Consider the following 20138-nt stretch of genomic DNA (forward strand, 5'->3'; position numbering starts at 1 on the left):
AGTCAGCTATGAGGTTCTTCAGACCACGCCTACCCGAAGGAAACAGATTTACCACATCAACCTGTTACAGAGGTGGTGACAGCGAGATAGGTGGCTGATGAAGGAAGTGAATGAATTTGATGAAGAGGAGGTGACGGTACCTCAGGGTCTAATAAACTCTCCTGGAGAACCAGAAATTGATAACCAATTAAACATCCCACAACAAGAAGACACTGGTATGAGAATTCCGTGATGTGTTCAGGGAGGTATCAGGTTTAGCTAAAGGTGTCCACCACCAAATCTTAACACCGCCGGGACAGGTAATACGTAAATCACTGGAGAAGGCTACCTCATCACCTCTGGCCAGCAGTAAAACAAGAGATCGACCAAATGAGGAAACTGGGAATCATTGAGGAGTCTAGAAGTCCATTGAGAAGTCCGACGGTGGAACCAAAAACAGATGGTTCGATATGCTTATGCATGGACTACCACAAGATTAATGAAATCACTATATTTGATGCCTTTCCAATGTCTCAAGTGGATGACATGCTGGAGAAAATTGGTCATGCCCAATATATATGGACGCCTTGGGTCCACCACGATCCACTGGCTGGAAAATTGGCTCAATGGTCGGACCCAGAGGGTAGTAATTGATGGAAATCACTCATCATGGTGTCCTGTGACCAGTGGGGTCCCCCAAGGCTCTGTCCTTGGACCCATACTGTTCAACATCTTCATTAATGATGTGGACACTGGAGTCAGAAGCAGACTGGCCAAGTTCGCCGATGACACCAAACTTTGGGGCAAAGCATCCACACCAGAAGACAGGCAGGTGATCCAGACTGACCTGGACAGGCTCAGCAAGTGGGCGGATGAGAATCTGATGGTGTTCAACGCCGATATGAACATGAGCCTGCAATGCGATGCTGCAGCTAGTAAAGCGACCAAAACGCTGGCTTGCATCCATAGATGCTTCTCAAGCAAATCCTGGGACGTCATTCTCCCCTTGTACTCGGCCTTGGTGAGGCCGCAGCTGGAGTACTGCGTCCAGTTTTGGGCTCCACAATTCAAAAAGCATGTGGAGAAGCCTGAGAGAGTCCAGAGAAGAGCCACGCGCATGATCAGAGGTCAGAGAAGCAGACCCTATGATGACAGGCTGAGAGCCCTGGGGCTCTTTAGCCTGGAAAAGCACAGGCTCAGGGGTGATCTGATGGCCACCTATAAGTTTATCAGGGGTGACCACCAGTATCTGGGGGAACGTTTGTTCACCAGAGCGCCCCAAGGGATGACGACTAGGTTGAATGGTCATAAACTACTACAAGACCGTTTCAGGCTGGATATAAGGAAGAATTTCTTTACTGTCCGAGCCCCCAAGGTCTGGAACAGCCTGCACCGGAGGTGGTTCAAGCGCCTACATTGAACACCTTCAAGAGTAAACTGGATGCTTATCTTGCTGGGACCCTATGACCCCAGCTGACTTCCTGCCATTGGGCAGGGGGCTGGACTTGATGATCTTCCGAGGTCCCTTCCAGCCCTAATGTCTATGAAATATATCCACCTTGGACCTGACCAAGGGTTACTGGTAGATTCCTATGGCAGTTGCTGATAAAGAAAAGATGGCCTTTGGCACTCCATGGGGCCTGTTCCAATTTAAGCGAAAGCCATTTGAGATCCACAGGGCAGCTGCGTCCTTGCAGCAGTTGATGGAACAGGTATTAGCACCACATTAGGGGTATGGCACAGCATACATTGATGATATCATCATTTTCTCACAAGACTGGGAAACACACCGTTAACACCTACATCAGGTACTGAAGGAACTGAGACAGACAGGGCTCAAGGCCAATCCCAGGAAGTGCGCATTCGGGAAGAGGGAGATTCAGTACCTTGGGTTCCTAGGTGGCCGGGGCATCATAAAACTGCTTGGCAGACAAAGTGGTGGCTATACAACAACATCCTTTGCCAAAGACACTCAAACAACTACGATCCTTCCTGGGGTTCGCCAATTACTATCTATGTTTTATACCAGGATTCTCAGAAAAGCCGGCTCCTTTAACAGAATTAACCAAAGGTCATCGAAACCCAGTGCAACGGAACCCAAGAGCACTCCACGCCTTTGAGCAAGTAAAAACCGCTCTGTGCCAACACCCAGTATTGTACAATCCAGATTTTCAGAAGACGTGTTACTTACAGACGGATGCCTCAGGAATAGCACTGGGGACAATCCCCTTTCAAAAAGACAAGGGTGAGGAAAGACCCATAGCTTTTGCCAGTAAAAAAATTAAACCCCGCAGAAACTCGCTACTCTACAATTGAGCGAGAATGTTTAGCTAACTGGTGGGGAATAGAATTGTTCCGTTGTTATCTCCTCGGGAGGGAATTTGTGTTGATAACTGACCACGCACCCCTTCGCTGGTTAAGGACAGCAAAGCTAGATAATGCTAGGCTAATGAGGTGGTCCCTAGCCTTACAACCGTTTTATTTTACAGTAAGACATCGTGCAGGGAGACGGAGCGGGAACGTCGACTTTCTCTGTCACCCAGACAGTGAACAAGGCTTACCTGTCAGAAGGTGAACGAAGATACCAGCTTTAGAAGAACTCTTTAGTTTCTTGTCTATTTCTTCCTAGTTGTTTTTTTTTTTTCTCGGTTGCAATGGGGGGTTGTTTCTGGATGAGGGGGACTACTGAACTTAGGGGGGAGGTGTGTAACAGGGACTCAGGCAGGAGCCTTGTTACTTAGACAGTCGGGCAGGATTGTCCCGACAATGAACCCTGTCAGGTGGCGGACATCATGCACCCAGGAAAAGTGCGGGTGATTAGCCCATGAAAACCGGGGGATAAAAGACAGCAGCGGGGCACTGATTTTTGCCTCTGGGCACCAGAAGACAAAGAAGAAAACCACAGGCACTCCGGAAGGTGAAGGAAAGATCATACCTGTAATCTTGGAGGACGCTGAAAGAGACAGACTTCAAGAGAGGCGGCAGGTCAGTAAGAAAAAGGAAAATACTTCTTTGCAAACCCCGCTGTATGGGTGAGTGCGGGAGCATTGCAGGACACCTGGAGACAGGTGCCTTAAGCCGAGGGGGAGAAAAGGAATCACCTCGGGGAAGACCCACTGGCTCGGACAACTGCAGGACAACCCTTGTCATAGGTCAATAGATAACTGGCTCAACAGCCACAAGCAAAGGGTAATTATAAATGGATTCAGTTCAGAATGGCAGGAAGTTTCAAATGCAGTTCAACATGTTCATTAATGATTTGGATGCTTGCATAGAAAGCTTCTTGAGCAAGTTTGTACAGGACATGAAACTGGGAAGGATTGCGAACACATTGGAGGATGCAAGAACAATTCAGAAGAATCTCAACAGATTGGAAAATTGGGCTAGTGCTAACAGGATGAAGCTCAGTGTGGACAAATGCAAGGTGCTACTCCTCGGGAGGAATAATCACAAACACAAATATAAAATGGGTGACACCTGGTTGGATGGCAGCACTATGGAAAAGGACTTAGAAATCTTGTAGATGAAAGACTCAATATGAGTCTGCAGTGTGATACAGCAGCACAAAAGGCCAATGCAGGTTTGGGATTCATCAATAGAAACATTAGATGCAAGACATGGGAGGTGCTGGCATCTCTCTATTCAGTGCTAGTAAGGCCTCATCTGGAGTAGTGTGTGCAGTTCTAGGTTCCATATGTTATAAAGAGCGTGGAGAAGTTAGAGAGAGTCCAGAGGCAGGCAACAAAGATGACAAATGGCTTAGAGAGCAAGTCAGATGAGGAGAGGCTGAAGTAGCTAGGCATGTTCAGCTTGCAGAAAAGACGCTTAAGAGGGGATATGACAGCAGTCTTCAAATACCGAAAGAACTGCCATAAAGAAGAGGGAAAACTCCTTTTCTCTCTTGCTGCAGAGGAGGATGCAGACCCATGGACCGAAGTTGTAGCAAAGGAAGTTTAGATTGGATATCAGGAAAAACTTCTCTACTGTTAGAAGTTAGTGAGGCAGAGGAATAGATTGTGTAGGAAAGTTGTGGATTCTCCGTCACTGGAGGTGCTGAAGAAGAGGTTGGACAGCCACTGATCAGGGATGATCCAGGCCAGAAGCAGGCAATTATTTGGGCCCGAGGGCCATATAGGGAGGGAGGAAAGCGGGGAGGGGAGGTGGGGGGAAGCCCTGTTTCGAGATGGAGGCAGGTGTGGGGAAAAAACCCCTGCACTGGAGGCTATAGGAGGTGGTGGCGGAGGGAGTCTTTACATGGCCAGACCCAAAGGGTGAACAGGAAGCGTGAGGGGACCACGTAAACACTCCCTGAAATCCGCCATTCTTGATGGGCAATTAGCTAATAAGATAACAACAGTCCTCAATTTTCTACCACACCTGAGCCAAAAAAAAAAAAAAAAGCAATGGTTAAAAGTATTGGCAGAGACCCAACACACACATTACATGTAGCAAGACTCAGAGAGCAAGCCAGAAAGCCAAGTGGAACTAGAAGTTATGAGATGCAGGAATACAGGGAGATAGTACAGTCTGGGTTACACAGGTCTAGAGACTAGAATCAGAAATAGTCACTTGTGGCCTTATGATATAGCAGCTACCTGCTTCCCCACTGCCCTTGTATGCAATTTTAAGATGAACTCCACTCCTTAAATTAGCTATAAGAGGACCGATCAGAGACACGGGGCACCCACTCCACAGCCACATTGTTGCTCCCAGTAAACTAATATCATGGAACAGTTTCCTCTTTAGAGCAACTAGATGAAACACTACCAGCAATACAAATAAAACTCTGGTGATCACAGGAGGGAGTCAGGATGAACGTCAAAACTGCCAAACATCTCCCTGCAGGCACAGTGCGTGACTGGCCAACATGGAGAAGTTTAAACCGCCTCTGAACACAGGATAGTAAGACTAGAATTAACATGCAACAACACAACCACCATGTATCAAAGTGAAGGAAACTATCAGAACATAGTAATCTACAGGTCTGCCCATGTATGGGAGAACCATGCACCAACGAGGACCCCACTAAGGCTACAGATAGGGAAATAGTATGTGCCTGCTTCTGGCCTTGAAATTGAACATGGTGACAGGATATGAAAAGATCACAGAATTAAAACTGCTTATAAGACTGAACTCAGCTTTACTGGTATTTTCTACCCATTATGCTTACCAGCTGTGTCAGAACCTTGACATCAAAGGCTTGAATACTGGGTTGACTATTTCCCCTTGACTTTTTCTGAGAGAAGAAAAAAAATGATACATGAAACAGATGGAACATTTATTCAAATATACTACAGCAGTATTCTTTGTGGCCATCATCCCTATGATGTCAGTGTCTTTTATACTGTAGGTTTAAATAATGTTTCTCAATCAGGTTGCAACAGCACCCAGTGGTGCCATGGGACCCTTAAGGATGATGTAGGATGCTGCATAATATTAGCATTATTTAGTGTGGAAACCTGTACCCATAACTGACAAGATTAACCCAAATATTTAAAATAGAACTGCAGTGTCAAAAAGAATCTAGCCTGTTGTAGTTTTTTGAGTTTTTTTGCAACAGAAGGACTGCTCTATTATTTTCCTTTAATCAAAAAACAAGTAAAAGCTATGGAACTCCTTGGAAAGTGTAAGGTCTTGAGTCTATCAAGGTTGAGAACCACTGTTTTAGAAAGCGATATGTAAAAAGACCATAAGGTCATGTTTTAACAAAGTATGTTAAGAGTTATTTGTTTGTTTTTTCCCCCTGGGGAGAAGGGGAGCGAGCAACAAAATAGCAGATTTGATACTAAAACAAACTGTCAAGTTTTCTCCCCTTCTCTTAGAAGCATCTTACATGGGCTTCTTTATTTCAATAGAGTACAACAAAAATAAATGGCAATTTAAAAACAAAACCAGAAAACCCTATAATATTCAGAATAGTTCTTACAGGATAATTCTTCCCCCTAACACGTTCTATTTCTTCTCACTGCTAAGGACAACACTTTCTTTTATATATGGAACATGTCAGTAAAAAACAAAATGTTCTAAGGAAGACCTTCCCCCCAAATTTACCATGCAAAAATGTTTCATATTTATAGCCAACCTGTAATTCATTTACACAGCACTCACTTGTCCTTCCAATAACTCTGCATCCTCTTCTTTAATTTGCCCATTAATCAGAAAAACACCTTCCTCTATCTGTTTTGCCCACCGAGTTAACCCATTCTTTAAAAAACAAGAGCATAAAAAGTTTTTTCAGTATACATTTTGGGAAGACAACTACAGTAAAAGCAAAGAAGACTGTTTAGTGTTGCCAAATTCCAAGACTTAAAATGCCTGAAGAACATCTTTACCAGTCTTCAGACCTGCAAGTCACATTTTGTACAATAATAGACAACACACTAATAAGCCTCAAGTCACATTTCCTAAACAGTTCTGGCTTTATAAATGAAATTATTATCACCAAATAAAAAGTTATTTTTATAAGCATCTACATAGTGATAAGACATTTGAATTTTGTTTTTTTCCTCTATTTACTAGGAATAGAACGTATTAGTAATGTAGATGGGACAAGAACAACCCATTGGCAAATTCTACCCAAAATCTGATTTTGCATTAGGAGGAAGTAAATCAAAAATTTACAAGACAGTAAATCCTCTTAGTTAACATTAAGTGCTCAAAGAAATTATTTCACTCTAAACAGAGTGAAAGGAAACATTCACAGAAAAAAGAAGCCAATGAAATAGAAAAGAAGATAACAGATTTGAGTATTCTTCTTCTTTTCTTATACTTAATGTAAATGATTATTTCTTAATAAAAACCTAACTGTTTTACTGAGTAAAATATTCTATCAGAAACTACTTCTATTCCCTTACCTACATCAGAATTTTAAAATAAAGTACTCATCATTTAATTTTAAGCAGTAAAAAATGATACACAGAATAACTAAAAGAAACAAATAAAAATTGTATATTATTGGTCAGTTACCCTTGTATTTTTCTCTAATTCATGGTTAGCTGATGTTGCAGGAAGTGGAATATGGATATTAACATTAACTGTGCAGTTCAAAGATAGCCAGAAAGCAGAAACATCACTTTGGTATTTCCAATCTGCTGGTTTAGCTGAACTCTATAAGAGGAGGAAAAAAACCACCACACGCAGGAGTATGTACTTAAAGTGAAAACAGAATGACTAGAAAAAATGTATTTCTATTAAATAAAACAGGTCTTATTCAGAATATTACACAGTACTCAAACCTTACCTTTGCATCTTGTACATCATAGGTTCGACAAACTAGTCTTTATTACTTAAGAAAATATAAAAGCATGTTTCACTGCATTTAAGAAACATGTATGTAAAAACAAATATCTGAACCAACTTGTAATTGGTGTACCTTCCACATAAAGCTAAGTTTGTAATACTGGACAATGCTCTGACACTCTATTGATGAGAATGAAGAAAAACTCAGCTGCAAACTAGAGATGTTCCAGCTTGTTAAATATATATCATATGATTAGTACTGATTATGATTCTGTACTGAAGGACAGGGCTGATACTTCTTATACTTCTGCACAACCTTGCTGTCTCTTTAGACCTCCTACAGGAAACTTAAAGAGAATGACTGTGAGGTATGTGTTCAACCCAGCCTCCACCTTCCCTCAATATTCCCCACCTGTAAAACCCTTTATTTTCTCATTGGCCTACAGCATACTTGACACTCACTCTGCTGCTTCCCAAACAATCAATTTTAAAAACTTTTTCCTCCAATTGCAAAATCACCTGTTTTTCAGAATCCCACTCTTATTTTAAACAAAAACATGAACTGTAACACCTAAATCTGAATGGTGGACTATAAGCATGGCAAGGAGCAACATCGGGCATAGAACGCAATGAAAAAAGAGGCTCTTTGTTCTAGCAATCAGCATGCAATTTATCAGATTGGAATGCTTGTCCCTTCTGAGTCCACCTGGCCCCTCCCCAAGGTCTCTTCCAGCTGAAGACCCACTTTTCCATTCATCTCTTATTCCAGTACTCATATAAGCTCAATCTACTCAAACAACAACAGTCTCACACTCTGGCTTCCAGAGCCATGTCAACAAACCGCTGCTGAAGGAGGGCTCTCCAGCCTGCAAGGAGCTCTGCAGTCCACACCTGGCCGATGGAAACCAAATAATTTGAACACCCTTGCTCTAGGTCAAGGGCTTCACACATGTACTATTAAAGGATACTTTTTTGTAGTAGAGCAAACTTGAAGAGCCACTCTGTCCAGGACCTCCTCCCCAGCAAAATTCCAGAGCCTCTTTTTAGTCACAGACTTCTGTACTGAAAAAACTAGCTAGGAGGGGAAAAAAAAAAAAAAGAGGTTATAAGATTTTTCTATGCATTTCAGACAAAGGAGTTAAGGCAAGTAGTTGTATTGCTGAAAACAGCCCTGCACTGCCATATATATCTTTTTCACTATGTGCAACCTGTCAGTTGCACCAACATATAACATTCATTGTTCAGGGTCTTGTCAAATGTCAGCTTGTATTGCTAAGTCTGAAAATTATCTACACTTTGATGATTTTAAAATCATCCCAGACAATCACGACTTCAGTGACATATCACTCATGACAGACTCAGATGCCAAGTATGAGGTGAAAAAATGCTTCAGATACAGATTCCAGCCTGTACCGAAAGTTTCCAAGGTATAATGTAAATGAGCATAACTCAGGTCATCTGTCTTTAAAATCCTGTTGATTCATATTCATTTGCTGACAGCCCTGCTGCTTTTAAAATCCATTATGGATTTGTTTGATTCTGCTTCACTCTCTTCACCTCCCTCATTCAAGTCTCTCCATACAGCATGGTCTCCTTAACACTGTGCAGGCAGCCTTATGGCATCTCTCTCCATATCACTTTTTCAAGATCACAGCAGAAAACATAGCTATTACTTACAAGTCCTTCAACATCTACTATTAGGAACATATTTGGTACATTTGTAAGTTACCTTACAAAATATTATGCATTTGGGGCAGAGATGAAAGGCCTGATGTTATATTAACACTGTCCCTGGCCACTTGTCTGCCGAAGTTATCTACAAAAATGTCCTAATATGGAGCAATAAGGATGTTGCTTCCAATGACATACTGGTTATTACAGATGGGGTTGGCAGTGCCAGCAATTAATCTAATACTCCTTTTATGCAATTCTCTTTTTGGTTGCTTATGACTTTTGTCAAACTTTAACCATTTGGGATGAAGTTACACTCTGGATGTTTGATTTTTTAAATCTTTCAAGCAACACAGTTCAAGTTCAGCTATTTCCAAGAATATTAGAGAAAAATATGCTAGTTTGTTCATGTCAGTTTTCTAGCAATTTTTCTCTAATACACTCTAGTGCAACATACTTTGAAGCATAGACCTGAACCATGACAGAAGATTCCCTTATGTCTCAGTACCTTTTGAAATTACTGTGAAAAATATGACTAAATCTGGTCAATATTAAGTTCTTGGAATGAGAGAGTAAACTACAGTTTGCACATGCTCAGTGTCCTCGCATCTTAAAACTGTCAAGCTTAAAGCTGAGCAGGACTTTCCATTCATTTGCAATGCTAAACTGCTTCTATAGGTTGCTTCAGCACAAGGCACTGCAACTGAAAGTAAGGCTCCTGGCACTTCATTTAATGGCGTGATGGGATCTGTTTCCTGACCTCAACAATCACACCTCCTGCTATATGACATATAAATGGCAGGATGCACATTTTTTGGATGGGGGGAAAAATCCAAACCAAATTGTGCCACTACTATTGGCCAGGGCAGGGAGAATCCAGGTTTCACCTGCACCCGCAGGTTGAAACCAAAGTGCCCAGTGAAGCAGTGTGGTCCCAGGACTAGGACTGCCAATCAGCTGATTAATCTGGCTCAGCCCCAGGATCCCACCAGAGCCAGCTGGAGACTCAGGTGTTGTTCCAAGCTGATTGTGTGTCTCTGCCCAGAAACTGCATTCCAAAAGGCTGCCAGAGCCCGTGCACAGGGATATCAGAAAAACTTGGTGAGTCCTGGCACAGGTTCTAAGGTCCAGAAAAGGTTCATAAATTCACCACAGATATCTGAAAACTGTACATGCAGCTGGGCTGCATGCATGGTTTTTAAAGATCCCAGTGCACGGGGTTCCTGAGATCAGAGAACCACTCCCCATTCCAGGGTCCCCATGGCTGGGGTGTGTCAAGTGCCTTGCTTTGCAACTCCCTGGGAACTACAGGGCAAGGCAATCAACTTGCCAAGTCATGGGGAGCTCTGTGGCTCCCACATCCCAGGACTTCTTGTCCAGTTGAGCTTCCCTGACTCAACACGCCGAAAACAATGAGGTGTACCACATAGATGTCAGCCTGATGATATGTGGGAAGCAATCAACCACACTCTACCATGCAGCTGGAATCATGCTACATGGAAAGGATCCTGCCACACATCCAATTTAAGAAGCAAAGGAAACCAGCCACAAGATTACTACATGTATTTTGTGGAATAATTTTGTGGCTTGTTTCTTTGTTTTGCAGCATAATCAGCTGCCTAAATGTATGGCTAGTTACTTTTAAGACAATTAATGGATTAATTTTGCCTTAAATATCATGTCTTCCAGGCTCCCAAGAGATCCAGTTTCTCCTGTGTTCTCAGTAAAGTCCTCTGCTGGCTTGCAAGGAACAGAGCAGCATTTCCCATACTTTCCATACTTTGGGGCACACTTTTTTTCTGGATTAGAACTGGCAACCATCTCACTTCATTTTTACATTTGAAAAGAGGATGTGTACATGTGTATGTATGCAGTGTATGGTACACAAGCCTTACGCAATTTTTTTGGCCCTGCAGGATGGATAAGCAGTGCCAGGTCACTGTGGGCTGGATGGGTCTGGTCCATGGGGCTGATACCACTGCACAGGGCCTAGAAGCGTGGCAGCAGGAGAATGGTAGCAGTGTTAATTGCCACCGCTTTTCTCCCTGCCATATTTCCAGACCTGTATAATTTTTCTCAGCATACTTCTACTGCTCTTGTGGCACACTAATATGCTGCAGCACACCCTTTGTAAATCAATCAGAGAGGAAGCTTTCCAATTCAAACACAGAAGAAGCAAGAGTCTCTTGAAAAATAGAGGAGAATGGGCCACACAGCTACGCTGAGTCAGCACTGAAAGCCAAGAGCTGAGGTGGGGACTCTTTGGACAAGGCGGCAGGGAACCAGAGGATCTCAAGACTCAGCTTAAGGTCAAGAAAACATTACAGGCTTAGGCTTTAGAAGAAATATGCGAAAGGGAAGGAGGACAGCAGTCAGTTATGACTGGGGAAGGCCACAGCAGGGGCAACCAGAAAAAAATTGTGCCCACAATTACTGAGCTTCACCATTCCTGGGCTGTCACCATATCTCTATAAAACCCACTGTGTTTACTCCCCCAACCACCGCTATCATTTACAGTGTTAATTCAAGAGACAGAGGTCTGTGGTGATTCTGAACATCCCAGCCATGCTGATGACCCATGAGTTCAGCTACAGTTGCCTCTGGAACAGCCTTACTGGCTTAAATCTGGGTTTAGACCATGGGTGAGTGGGCCATGCTCATGAATGTCCTAGACATGGCAAACTGCTGCTGCAGTGTAGACATCCCCTCAGAGCAAAGAATGGATAGTGCTAACTTAAAATTATTCAATATTTTGTTTTGTTCTCATTTTCCAATGTATGACAATATGCTTTTTTTTTTTTTTTTTTTTAAATACAGGTAGTTCTCGACTTGCAACGTTTTGAGTTACAACATTTTATACTTACAACAGTTATAAATTGACATCGTATTTCAACTTTCTGAAGTCAGGTTCGACTTTACAAAGCTTGAACCAACACCACGCCAGGTCAGCAAACAAGTTCACTGCATCACCCATCTCCCTGGAGAACATATGTCCAAACTTCCTTGGACACTTTCTTTAAGAAAGCAGACAAGACTCCAGAAAAACCTGCAGCCAAGACTCCCTGAGAAGACTCCAGCCAAGAACCCTTCAAAAAGTCCAGCAAAGTCACCTTCCAAATCAATATGATTTCTATTTACAATATAAATATATTAATGTAGCTATGTGACTCATCTATAATTGACTGAGTACAAAATTCCTGGTTCTTTTTGGTGAAAATAGGGTATTGGGCCTCGGTTCAGGAACTAATCCCCCATTATAACATCATTTCCTATAGGAAAGCCAGTTCAGAGTTACAACGTTTCAACTTAAGATGTAGTTTTCAGGAACCAATTATGTCGTAAGTCCGAGGACTGCCTGTACAACAGCAGCATACCGTTCAAATCCAGAGCCGAAGAATCAATTTGTATTTATTCTTAGGAGCTTTTCTGTATTTTACATTGCATGGATGGAGAATCAAGGGACAGAGCTATTAAAGTGACATATCAACTAATTTTGGGTGCCTAATTGTTCAGGAGTACTTAGTATTAAGTAGTACTTCATGTGCTTAAGACAGTTCCCCACAGATTTCAGTTGCAGTTTTGAGCGCTGAACATTTCTATAGAAGGCCTCAGGTCTGTCCACCAGAAAGAGAAACAGTTTAGTTTCAAAATTTGTTCTGCAGAATTTTAAATGGCTTACCTAGAATAACAGAAATTCTGGGACAGGTGCAGGGGTAGAATCCAACTCTATAGAGCAGCATTCAACCGCCTTAGCCATGAGACCATGCCTTTTTCTTCCTTCATAACCCTGCCTCATTCACTTCTAATCTGTGCAACAAATAAAATAGAAATCATGTCCACAAGCTCCTTGACCAGGCAACCTCAACTTGTCTCCAGAACAGGTCCATCTAGAGCACTGAATGATACAGGAGTCCCATGGGGCAGGGGAAGGAAAGGGAAGGAAACAGTATTCAGAGGTAATGTAACCGTAAGGCGCAGGCACCAAGCTCAATTCAGATTGCACAGATAACTAGTTCTGACCTTTCTAACTTCTAAGCAATTGATTTTGTTTTCAAGAATGCTGACTTTTTGCTTATAACGTTACACACATGAAAGAGGCACATAATCTGTACCCATATATTTAGATACAAATTTTAATTCATGAGCTATTCTGTGCTGAAAGTACAACCTAAAACTGAAATCTGGATTTCAACCTATAGGCGCAGAGTTAATCCTTACCAATAATCAATTGCAATAACATCTATCTCCCAATCAATAGAAGACTGTTCAATCCATTTATAAAAATGGTGACGCTGTAACACAATACATCAACTCCCTCATATGATCACTAAAGCACTTCATGCAGAAGGTACGGCAGACTGGCACCTTAGAGAACTATCATAGCAGCTAACAAGGTAGGCTGTTGTCTATGAAAGTACATGCCTCTCTAAACTCTCTAAGGATGCCTGGATACAAGCGTGGAGGCTGCACTGTAGTTACAGTGCGTCAGAGCAGACTTGATTAACTGAGTCTGCTGGAGCATGGCAATTACCACGCTCCAGCAGCCTCCCATGTCTCGTGCATCAGCGTCCCTGAGCTTCAAAATGGTGACAGGGGTGTTTTAACTTAAGCTCGTCGAACAAGCTTTAGTTCAAGCACCACTGCCACCATTTTGAAGTACAGGGATGCTGACATGAGATGCTGCAGTGCTTTAAATAGAGTGGCTCTAAAAGCACCATCCCTAACCCCCAGAGCATGTGTAAAAGTGCCCTAAGGTGTCAGACAGAAGGTAAGGAAGAGTGGCTTCAGACTAGAATAGCTAACTACCTCTAATGAACACCTCACCTGTAAAGATTAATATATTCTAATGATAAATAATAATGTAATATAATCCCCAAGTATAAAAACAAATACAAATTGCCACACTTAATGAATAGGCATTAGTTTCAATTTACAGGCATTCATAATTGATAAACTAGATCTAAGAGCATAAGATTCCTGTTTTTGCATTAAATAGGGGTTATTTTTGTTTTCTGTTTGTAAGAGCATATCGAGTGTATCCAGGACCAAAACAAAGCTATTCTGTTGCATAACAACAATAACTAAATATTATATATATAATTATATATATAATACCAACACTCCTTGCCCCCCTTGCCTCCCATAGCTCTTTCTTGGTGACACTATCTAGCCACTTACCTTGCGCAAAGCATTTTGGGTGTCCTTTGCCAGCTCTGGAGTTGCAATAATAAATACCCCAAGAACTAACAATCCTCCTGGGAGCATTCTAGACACCTTACAAAATAAATAGAAATGCAAGATTATCATCACACTTTTATGAACTTAAAGAAATATTTCTCTGATTTATTATGCTAAATCTTTTCTTTTGGGGGGGGGGGCGGCGGCAATGGAAGGCAGAGAATAGAAACAAGTATTCAAACATAAGTGTAGCTTAAACTGCAAGAACGAAGCTAGTTTAACCGTTAAACTTCCCATACACTGTTCTCCCACTTTATTTTATTTCAGGCAAATTTCTGGGCTGAAAATCCATAAGCTATATGGCTTCAAAGAAAAAACTGGAAATGTATTTTAATTTTATTCAGAATAATTAGAATTTTGGATTGACATCTACAATTGGCAGTTCATAAGGAACTGTGTTCATACAAAGAAATAGGGTATAAAATTATGAAAAAAGAAAAAGACTATTTCCTTTCACACTTATTTAAAATTATGAAATTGTGCTACCTGACTAGCATGTGTTGTCACCCATTCTTCATCAATATCAGTCAATTTTGTAGGACAGTAGGTTTCATTTTGTTCTTCTTTTGGAGGTGTTCTAACAGCCAAAATCACATAATCTCTTTGTGGGGAGCACTTTAAAGACAGAGAAATGGAGAAAAAAAAACAAAATGAGGTTGACATTAAGATATAAATGTTGTCTAGTGTATATAGTTCATATATATAATGCTTTATTAAAAATGCATTATTTTTCTCCTTTTGCCTATAACTATTCAAATTTGTCTTCATATATATATATATATATAAAGACAAGCAGGTTACAGCATATGCAGGAGGTGGGAGCCATACAAATGTTTCAAATTACATACAACTTTACATTCCAGCAAACATACAAAACTTCCAGCTTTAACCCTGGTTGAAGCAGACAGAATTAGGACCCAATATATGTTCCCCCATGAATTAGCCAAAATGCTTAATTCAGTTTAAGCAGTATATTTGGCTCCAAAAACATTTCACTGATTTTTTAACCTATATTGCATAACCCCCTGTGACAGGTCATCCCCAGGAAGCAGAATAAATTTGCATGTGCAAAACATTCTTTAGCAGAGCTCAAAGCTCCTAGCCAGGGTCAACCAGTACAGCTGGAGAAGGCTCTGCATCCCCTAAGGGCTGTGGTTGGGACTGGTTAACAGGACCTGGGAGTACCTGCAGAGTGAGGGCTTAAGGAAGATCCAGGGAGAAAACTGTACTGGGCCTTCTCAGGGACTGATTAGGGGGTTGTGAAAGGCATTCCGTATAAGGCAATCTACAACAAGCAAACTTGCCAAAAATCAACTTTCAAAAGCTGCAGCCAGAGTAGCTGAGACTCCAGATGTGGTAAAAATATGTTATAATCTAGTCATTATGATTTTGCAATAACGTTTGTGTAGCAGCTGTGTGGTAAAAATGTCTCATCTCCCTACACAAAGGCTTCACAACTGAGAACTGTTTAGTTTCACTACATAATTGCTTCTGCATATTATCACACTTGCTTCTGCTAAGGTATGTAGGCCAATGATAGATTTACGAGTAGCACTAGAATTTTGCAGACATAGCCAGGAACAGATGCAACAAATAACTCCTTACGAGAGATAAGAGAAGAGGGACAGGGAAAGATGCTGATGTGAAGAACTCAGACCTTGACCAAAGAATGACCGAAATGGACTTAAGGACGGCCCCAGGGAGGAGATTTAAGATGTAAATGAGACACGTATGTAAACCATCATAGAACATGTACCTGCTAGACATATGTTGTAAGACGTAATACTTGGGCTACCAATAATTACGCGACACGTTAAAATCTTTTGTTTATGTTAGCTATAAAAAGGAACCCCAGACTCTGTTTGGAGTCGACACGGATTTGAGTAAATTAAGCTCCCTTGTCGAACTTGTTTGCAAACAATAAATCTGAACTTGGACCCAGCCTGTGTGTGACTCTCTCCTAGGGGTTGTAGTGCGCAGGTTTGTTATTACCCTGAAATAGAATAATTTTCTGATAAACTTGCAAGATGACAAACAAACATCCAGAGCAACTGAAACTCCTGCACAGTAAATTGCAAACAGAGCAGCAATGGCTGCAGCCAGGACCCAGGCCCTAGAGGGAAAAAGAAAACTCTGCATTCTTCTACAATCCAGCCTTGGATTAGGTTTCTGATCCATTAGTTGCAAGTGGCTCAGTGGCGACTTCTTGCAGCCACTGTCTTGCAATCAGATGGAAAGGACAAGCTCCAGGGATGTGCTGCAACAGTGGCAAGGTTCAACTGCCCCAAATGAATGATCCTCCTGAGCCCCTTTCATACATTGTTGACAGGCAACACTCCAGATGCACGTCATTTCCAAAGCAACATTTGAAGCTACACCTCATGCTTCCAAATGACATCTTTTGGCACCACAAAAGACATCAGAGAATACGGCTACATGCCCACATTTAAAGAGCAGGACCAGGTTTTTATCATCGGCTTGGCAGTCTGATGCCACTCCCAGATGAAGAGCCCAAATTCCTGCAGATCTACTTCACGGGTGACAATACAAAGCAGGATGAACAGTGTTGCAACAATGTCATTCAAACCAACCTGTAGGTGGTGTTGCACTTACAAGACATGCTCCACAAGGAAAACAACTCTGTTCACAGTTTCAAGTGTGCCATGCAGAAGATGACTCTATAGCATCACGTTGTCATTCATGCAGACAAAACTCCAGCTGGCGAGCCCGAGCGGCACTTCAGTGCACCCACAACATCAGAAGTGGTTGTCATTCTGGCTGGTGAACAACATGGCAATTGAGACATTGTGTTGCAACTCAGGAACAACTCCCTCCAGAGTACTGCTGAGACACCAATCGTGACGCACTTCAGTATCCACGAATTTTCTGGCAAGGTAATGATGGCTACCATTTTGAACTGCGACAAACAAACCCAGCAACGGGGTTGCCAACTCAAAAGAAGATTTCTGCCATGGACTTTTATCCCTACAGGATGATGCTGCAAACTAGAAGTTTCAATCACATCTTGTGATGCAAAGATCTCTTCCACCAATTTGCTGTGGACGTGTATGCCAAAATTGAAGCAGAAAGGTTGAGATTCATTTGAATGAACCGAAAGAAACTCAGAGCTGAAAACTATGTTCACCTCAGGGATGCCATGAACAATGAAGGAGATGCTGCCAATATTGGCCAATTGGTCATCTTGCCTTCCAGTTTCACCAGGTGGGCCTCGCTACATGCATGAGCGCACTCAAGATGCCATGACATATGTGCGAAACTATGGCTGCCCTGATCTTTTCATTACCTTCACCTGCAACCCAGCTTTGGCAGAAGTGGCTAATGAACTGATGCCAGGCCAAAAACCACAGGATCATCATGATTTGCTGGCAAGAGTATTTCAACAAAAAGTGAAGGCATTAATGAATCTCATCAACAAGGGAAAGATTTTTGGAGTCACTCAGTGCTACATGTACACAATTGAGTGGCAAAAACATGGCCTGCCACATGCCCACATTCTGCTGTAATGATATATGAGATTTTGAGAGAGACCAACTACTACATTGACCAGCTTACTAAATACATACAAGATAATAATCCAAGTCTGGTCCCAGACCAAAGAGAAGCCTTCAACAAGATTACTCAAGCAGTTTTCAATGCGAGTGGTGGCATCTTCTTTCTGGCCACAAAGCTTCATACATTTGGAAAAACATTCAGCAACTCGGCCTCATGACCAACATGCTACTGCATCTAACAGGTGATGCATCTGATGGAGAGTTTGCTGCAAGCCTGCTCGAACTGGGAAGTGGGGCCATCGTATATGAGAATCAGGATGGAACTATCTCAATGAACAACACTGGAAAAACATTTGCAACACTTCAAGAACTGAAAGCGGCAGTTTTTCCAAAAGTTGCACATCACTTTCATGACCGCAAGTGGCTATGCCAAAGAGCCATCTGGGCACCAAAAAAAATGATGCAGTCAATATGATAAACAAAGACCTTCTTTCTCAATTGCCAGGCACTGTGCAAAAATAGAAATCAGTGGACACTGTCCCAGACACCAATGAGGCAATCAACTATCCAACAGAATTTCTCAACTCTCTCGAACCACCAGGTATGCCTTCACACAATCTGGAGCTCAGGATTGGTGCACCCATCATTCTTCTCAGGAATCTGGACCCACCAGCACTCTGCAATGGAACACGATTGGCTGTTAAGAAGCTTATGCCACATGTCACTGAAGCCACCATCATGACTGGCCATGCAGCAGGACAGGATGTCTTCATTCCATGCATTCTAATCATTCCCTGTGACCTGCCATTTCAATTTAAAGGGCTCCAGTTCACGATCCGCCTCAGTTTCGCTATGAGCATCAACAAGGCACAGGGACAATCACTCAAAGTTGGCCTCAACCTGCAAAGCCCATGCTTTTCTCATGGTCAAATCTATGTTGGTTGTTCCAGAGTTGGCAATGGCAGAAACCTTTTTCATCTTGGCGGCAGATGGTAAAACATGCAACATTGTCTATCCTGAAGCTCTACATGAATAAAAAAAGTGTCAAACACCGTCATAAACTGGGATAGAAAAATGTGATGTGAAATCCTCAGTGCTATGCCACAGTCTTACAATGCAAACAAATAATTCTACCTGACAATTCAGTTTAATACATTTAAATGTTCAACTTTTATAGGTTTTTGGTATGACCAAGAGCTCACAATGTCAAGCTGTATCACACAAGTAACATAGGGTACAAAACTAAACACATATACAAGCTTATTAGTAGAGGGAAATAAGAAAGAATTAAAATATGTTATTTATAAAACATTAAAATTTGATTACTGCAACCCATGCAAAGCTGGGTACTTTGGCTAGTGTATACTATAATACAGAGGTGGGCATTCTAGGTGGGTCCCCTAAATAATTTAGAAAATTAATTATTTGCCCGTGGCAGCCTGTCAAAGATAATGTGGTGCCAGCAGCAGCAGGACCCAGGAGGAGCCAGGAAAAGGACCCAGTGGCAGAGCAACAAGGCCTGGCAGGACCCACCCCACCCCCAGCCTCCCCTACCCTCAGCCTCCAACTGGAAGGTTCTGTGGCTTCTGGCCTGGTAACCCTTTGGCTAGTCCACAGCCCTCCCTCCATCTGAGTGGAAACTCAAATAAGATCAGAAGGAGGGAGGGGGAAAAACTGCCATGATCAGCCCACATTGTGGGACCCAGGCCAGGCTGGACCCGTGCCACACCACATGGCATGGAGTTGGCGGGACCCATGCTGGGGGGGGACACAAACAAACTGCTGCAATCAGCCCATGCCACAGGGGCCACACTGGGCAGGGCTGGTTCCATGCCATGCTGTGCAGTCCCAGTCATGTGGCCAGGATCTGCATGGTGCTGGCTGGAGTTGGAGCAAGGTAAAGCCATTGGAGGGGTGGGGGAGGGGCAGAAAGCAGTGGTGGGTGGGGGGGTGGCAGGGGGGAAGCAGAGGCAGCAATGGCGGATGGTCATGCAGGAGGGAAAAGTAGGGAAGCAGCAGGGAAGAGCAGAAGCAGCAGTGGGGGAAGTGGCAGGGGAGTAGCGGCAGTGGCAGGCAGGAGCACGAGACCTGCACCGGTGCTCTGGGGCCAGTGGGGACCCAGGGTAGAGCAGAGGGAGTGCGGAACCTGGGTGCATGGTCTGCCTGGTTCCATCACACAAAGCCTGCATGCAGTCCACCTGAACCATGTGTCTGGGGAGAATCCCACACAATGGACCTGGCAGCCCGGCCCCACTCACTGCTACGCACAAGTCATGGGGAATAGCAGGGATCTCCGCGCTACGTGGTCCCAATTTTCAAGAAAGGGAGGAAGGAGGACCCAAGTAACTATAGGCCTGTAAGCCTCACCTCGGTGCTCGGGAAGATCTTGGAGAGAATCATCAAGGAGCACATCTGTGGGGGGCCTGCAGGGGAGATCATGCTCAGGGGCAATCAGCATGGGTTCATCAAAGGCAGGTCCTGCCTAACCAACCTGATTGC

At 42.9% G+C, this 20138-nt stretch overlaps 1 protein-coding gene across 3 annotated transcripts in view; it reads right to left on the reverse strand.

The window, feature by feature from the left end:
• The window catches only part of ODR4 (odr-4 GPCR localization factor homolog), a 45678-nt gene that overhangs the window by 19484 nt on the left and 6056 nt on the right, over nucleotides 1-20138 (reverse strand). For all 3 annotated transcript variants that reach the window (XM_014520085.2, XM_006023876.3, XM_025204519.1), the window contains exons 3-9: nucleotides 14614-14742; nucleotides 14068-14163; nucleotides 8187-8293; nucleotides 7220-7256; nucleotides 6946-7086; nucleotides 6088-6183; nucleotides 5150-5215 (exon numbers count right to left, since the gene is read on the reverse strand). In XM_014520085.2, coding sequence (XP_014375571.1) covers nucleotides 5150-5215; nucleotides 6088-6183; nucleotides 6946-7086; nucleotides 7220-7256; nucleotides 8187-8293; nucleotides 14068-14163; nucleotides 14614-14742 — 672 coding nt within the window. The remainder of the gene's footprint in view (nucleotides 1-5149; nucleotides 5216-6087; nucleotides 6184-6945; nucleotides 7087-7219; nucleotides 7257-8186; nucleotides 8294-14067; nucleotides 14164-14613; nucleotides 14743-20138) is intronic.

Source organism: Alligator sinensis, unplaced genomic scaffold (genome assembly GCF_000455745.1).
Source record: "Alligator sinensis unplaced genomic scaffold, ASM45574v1 scaffold468_1, whole genome shotgun sequence".
Classification (NCBI taxonomy): Eukaryota; Metazoa; Chordata; order Crocodylia; family Alligatoridae; genus Alligator; species Alligator sinensis.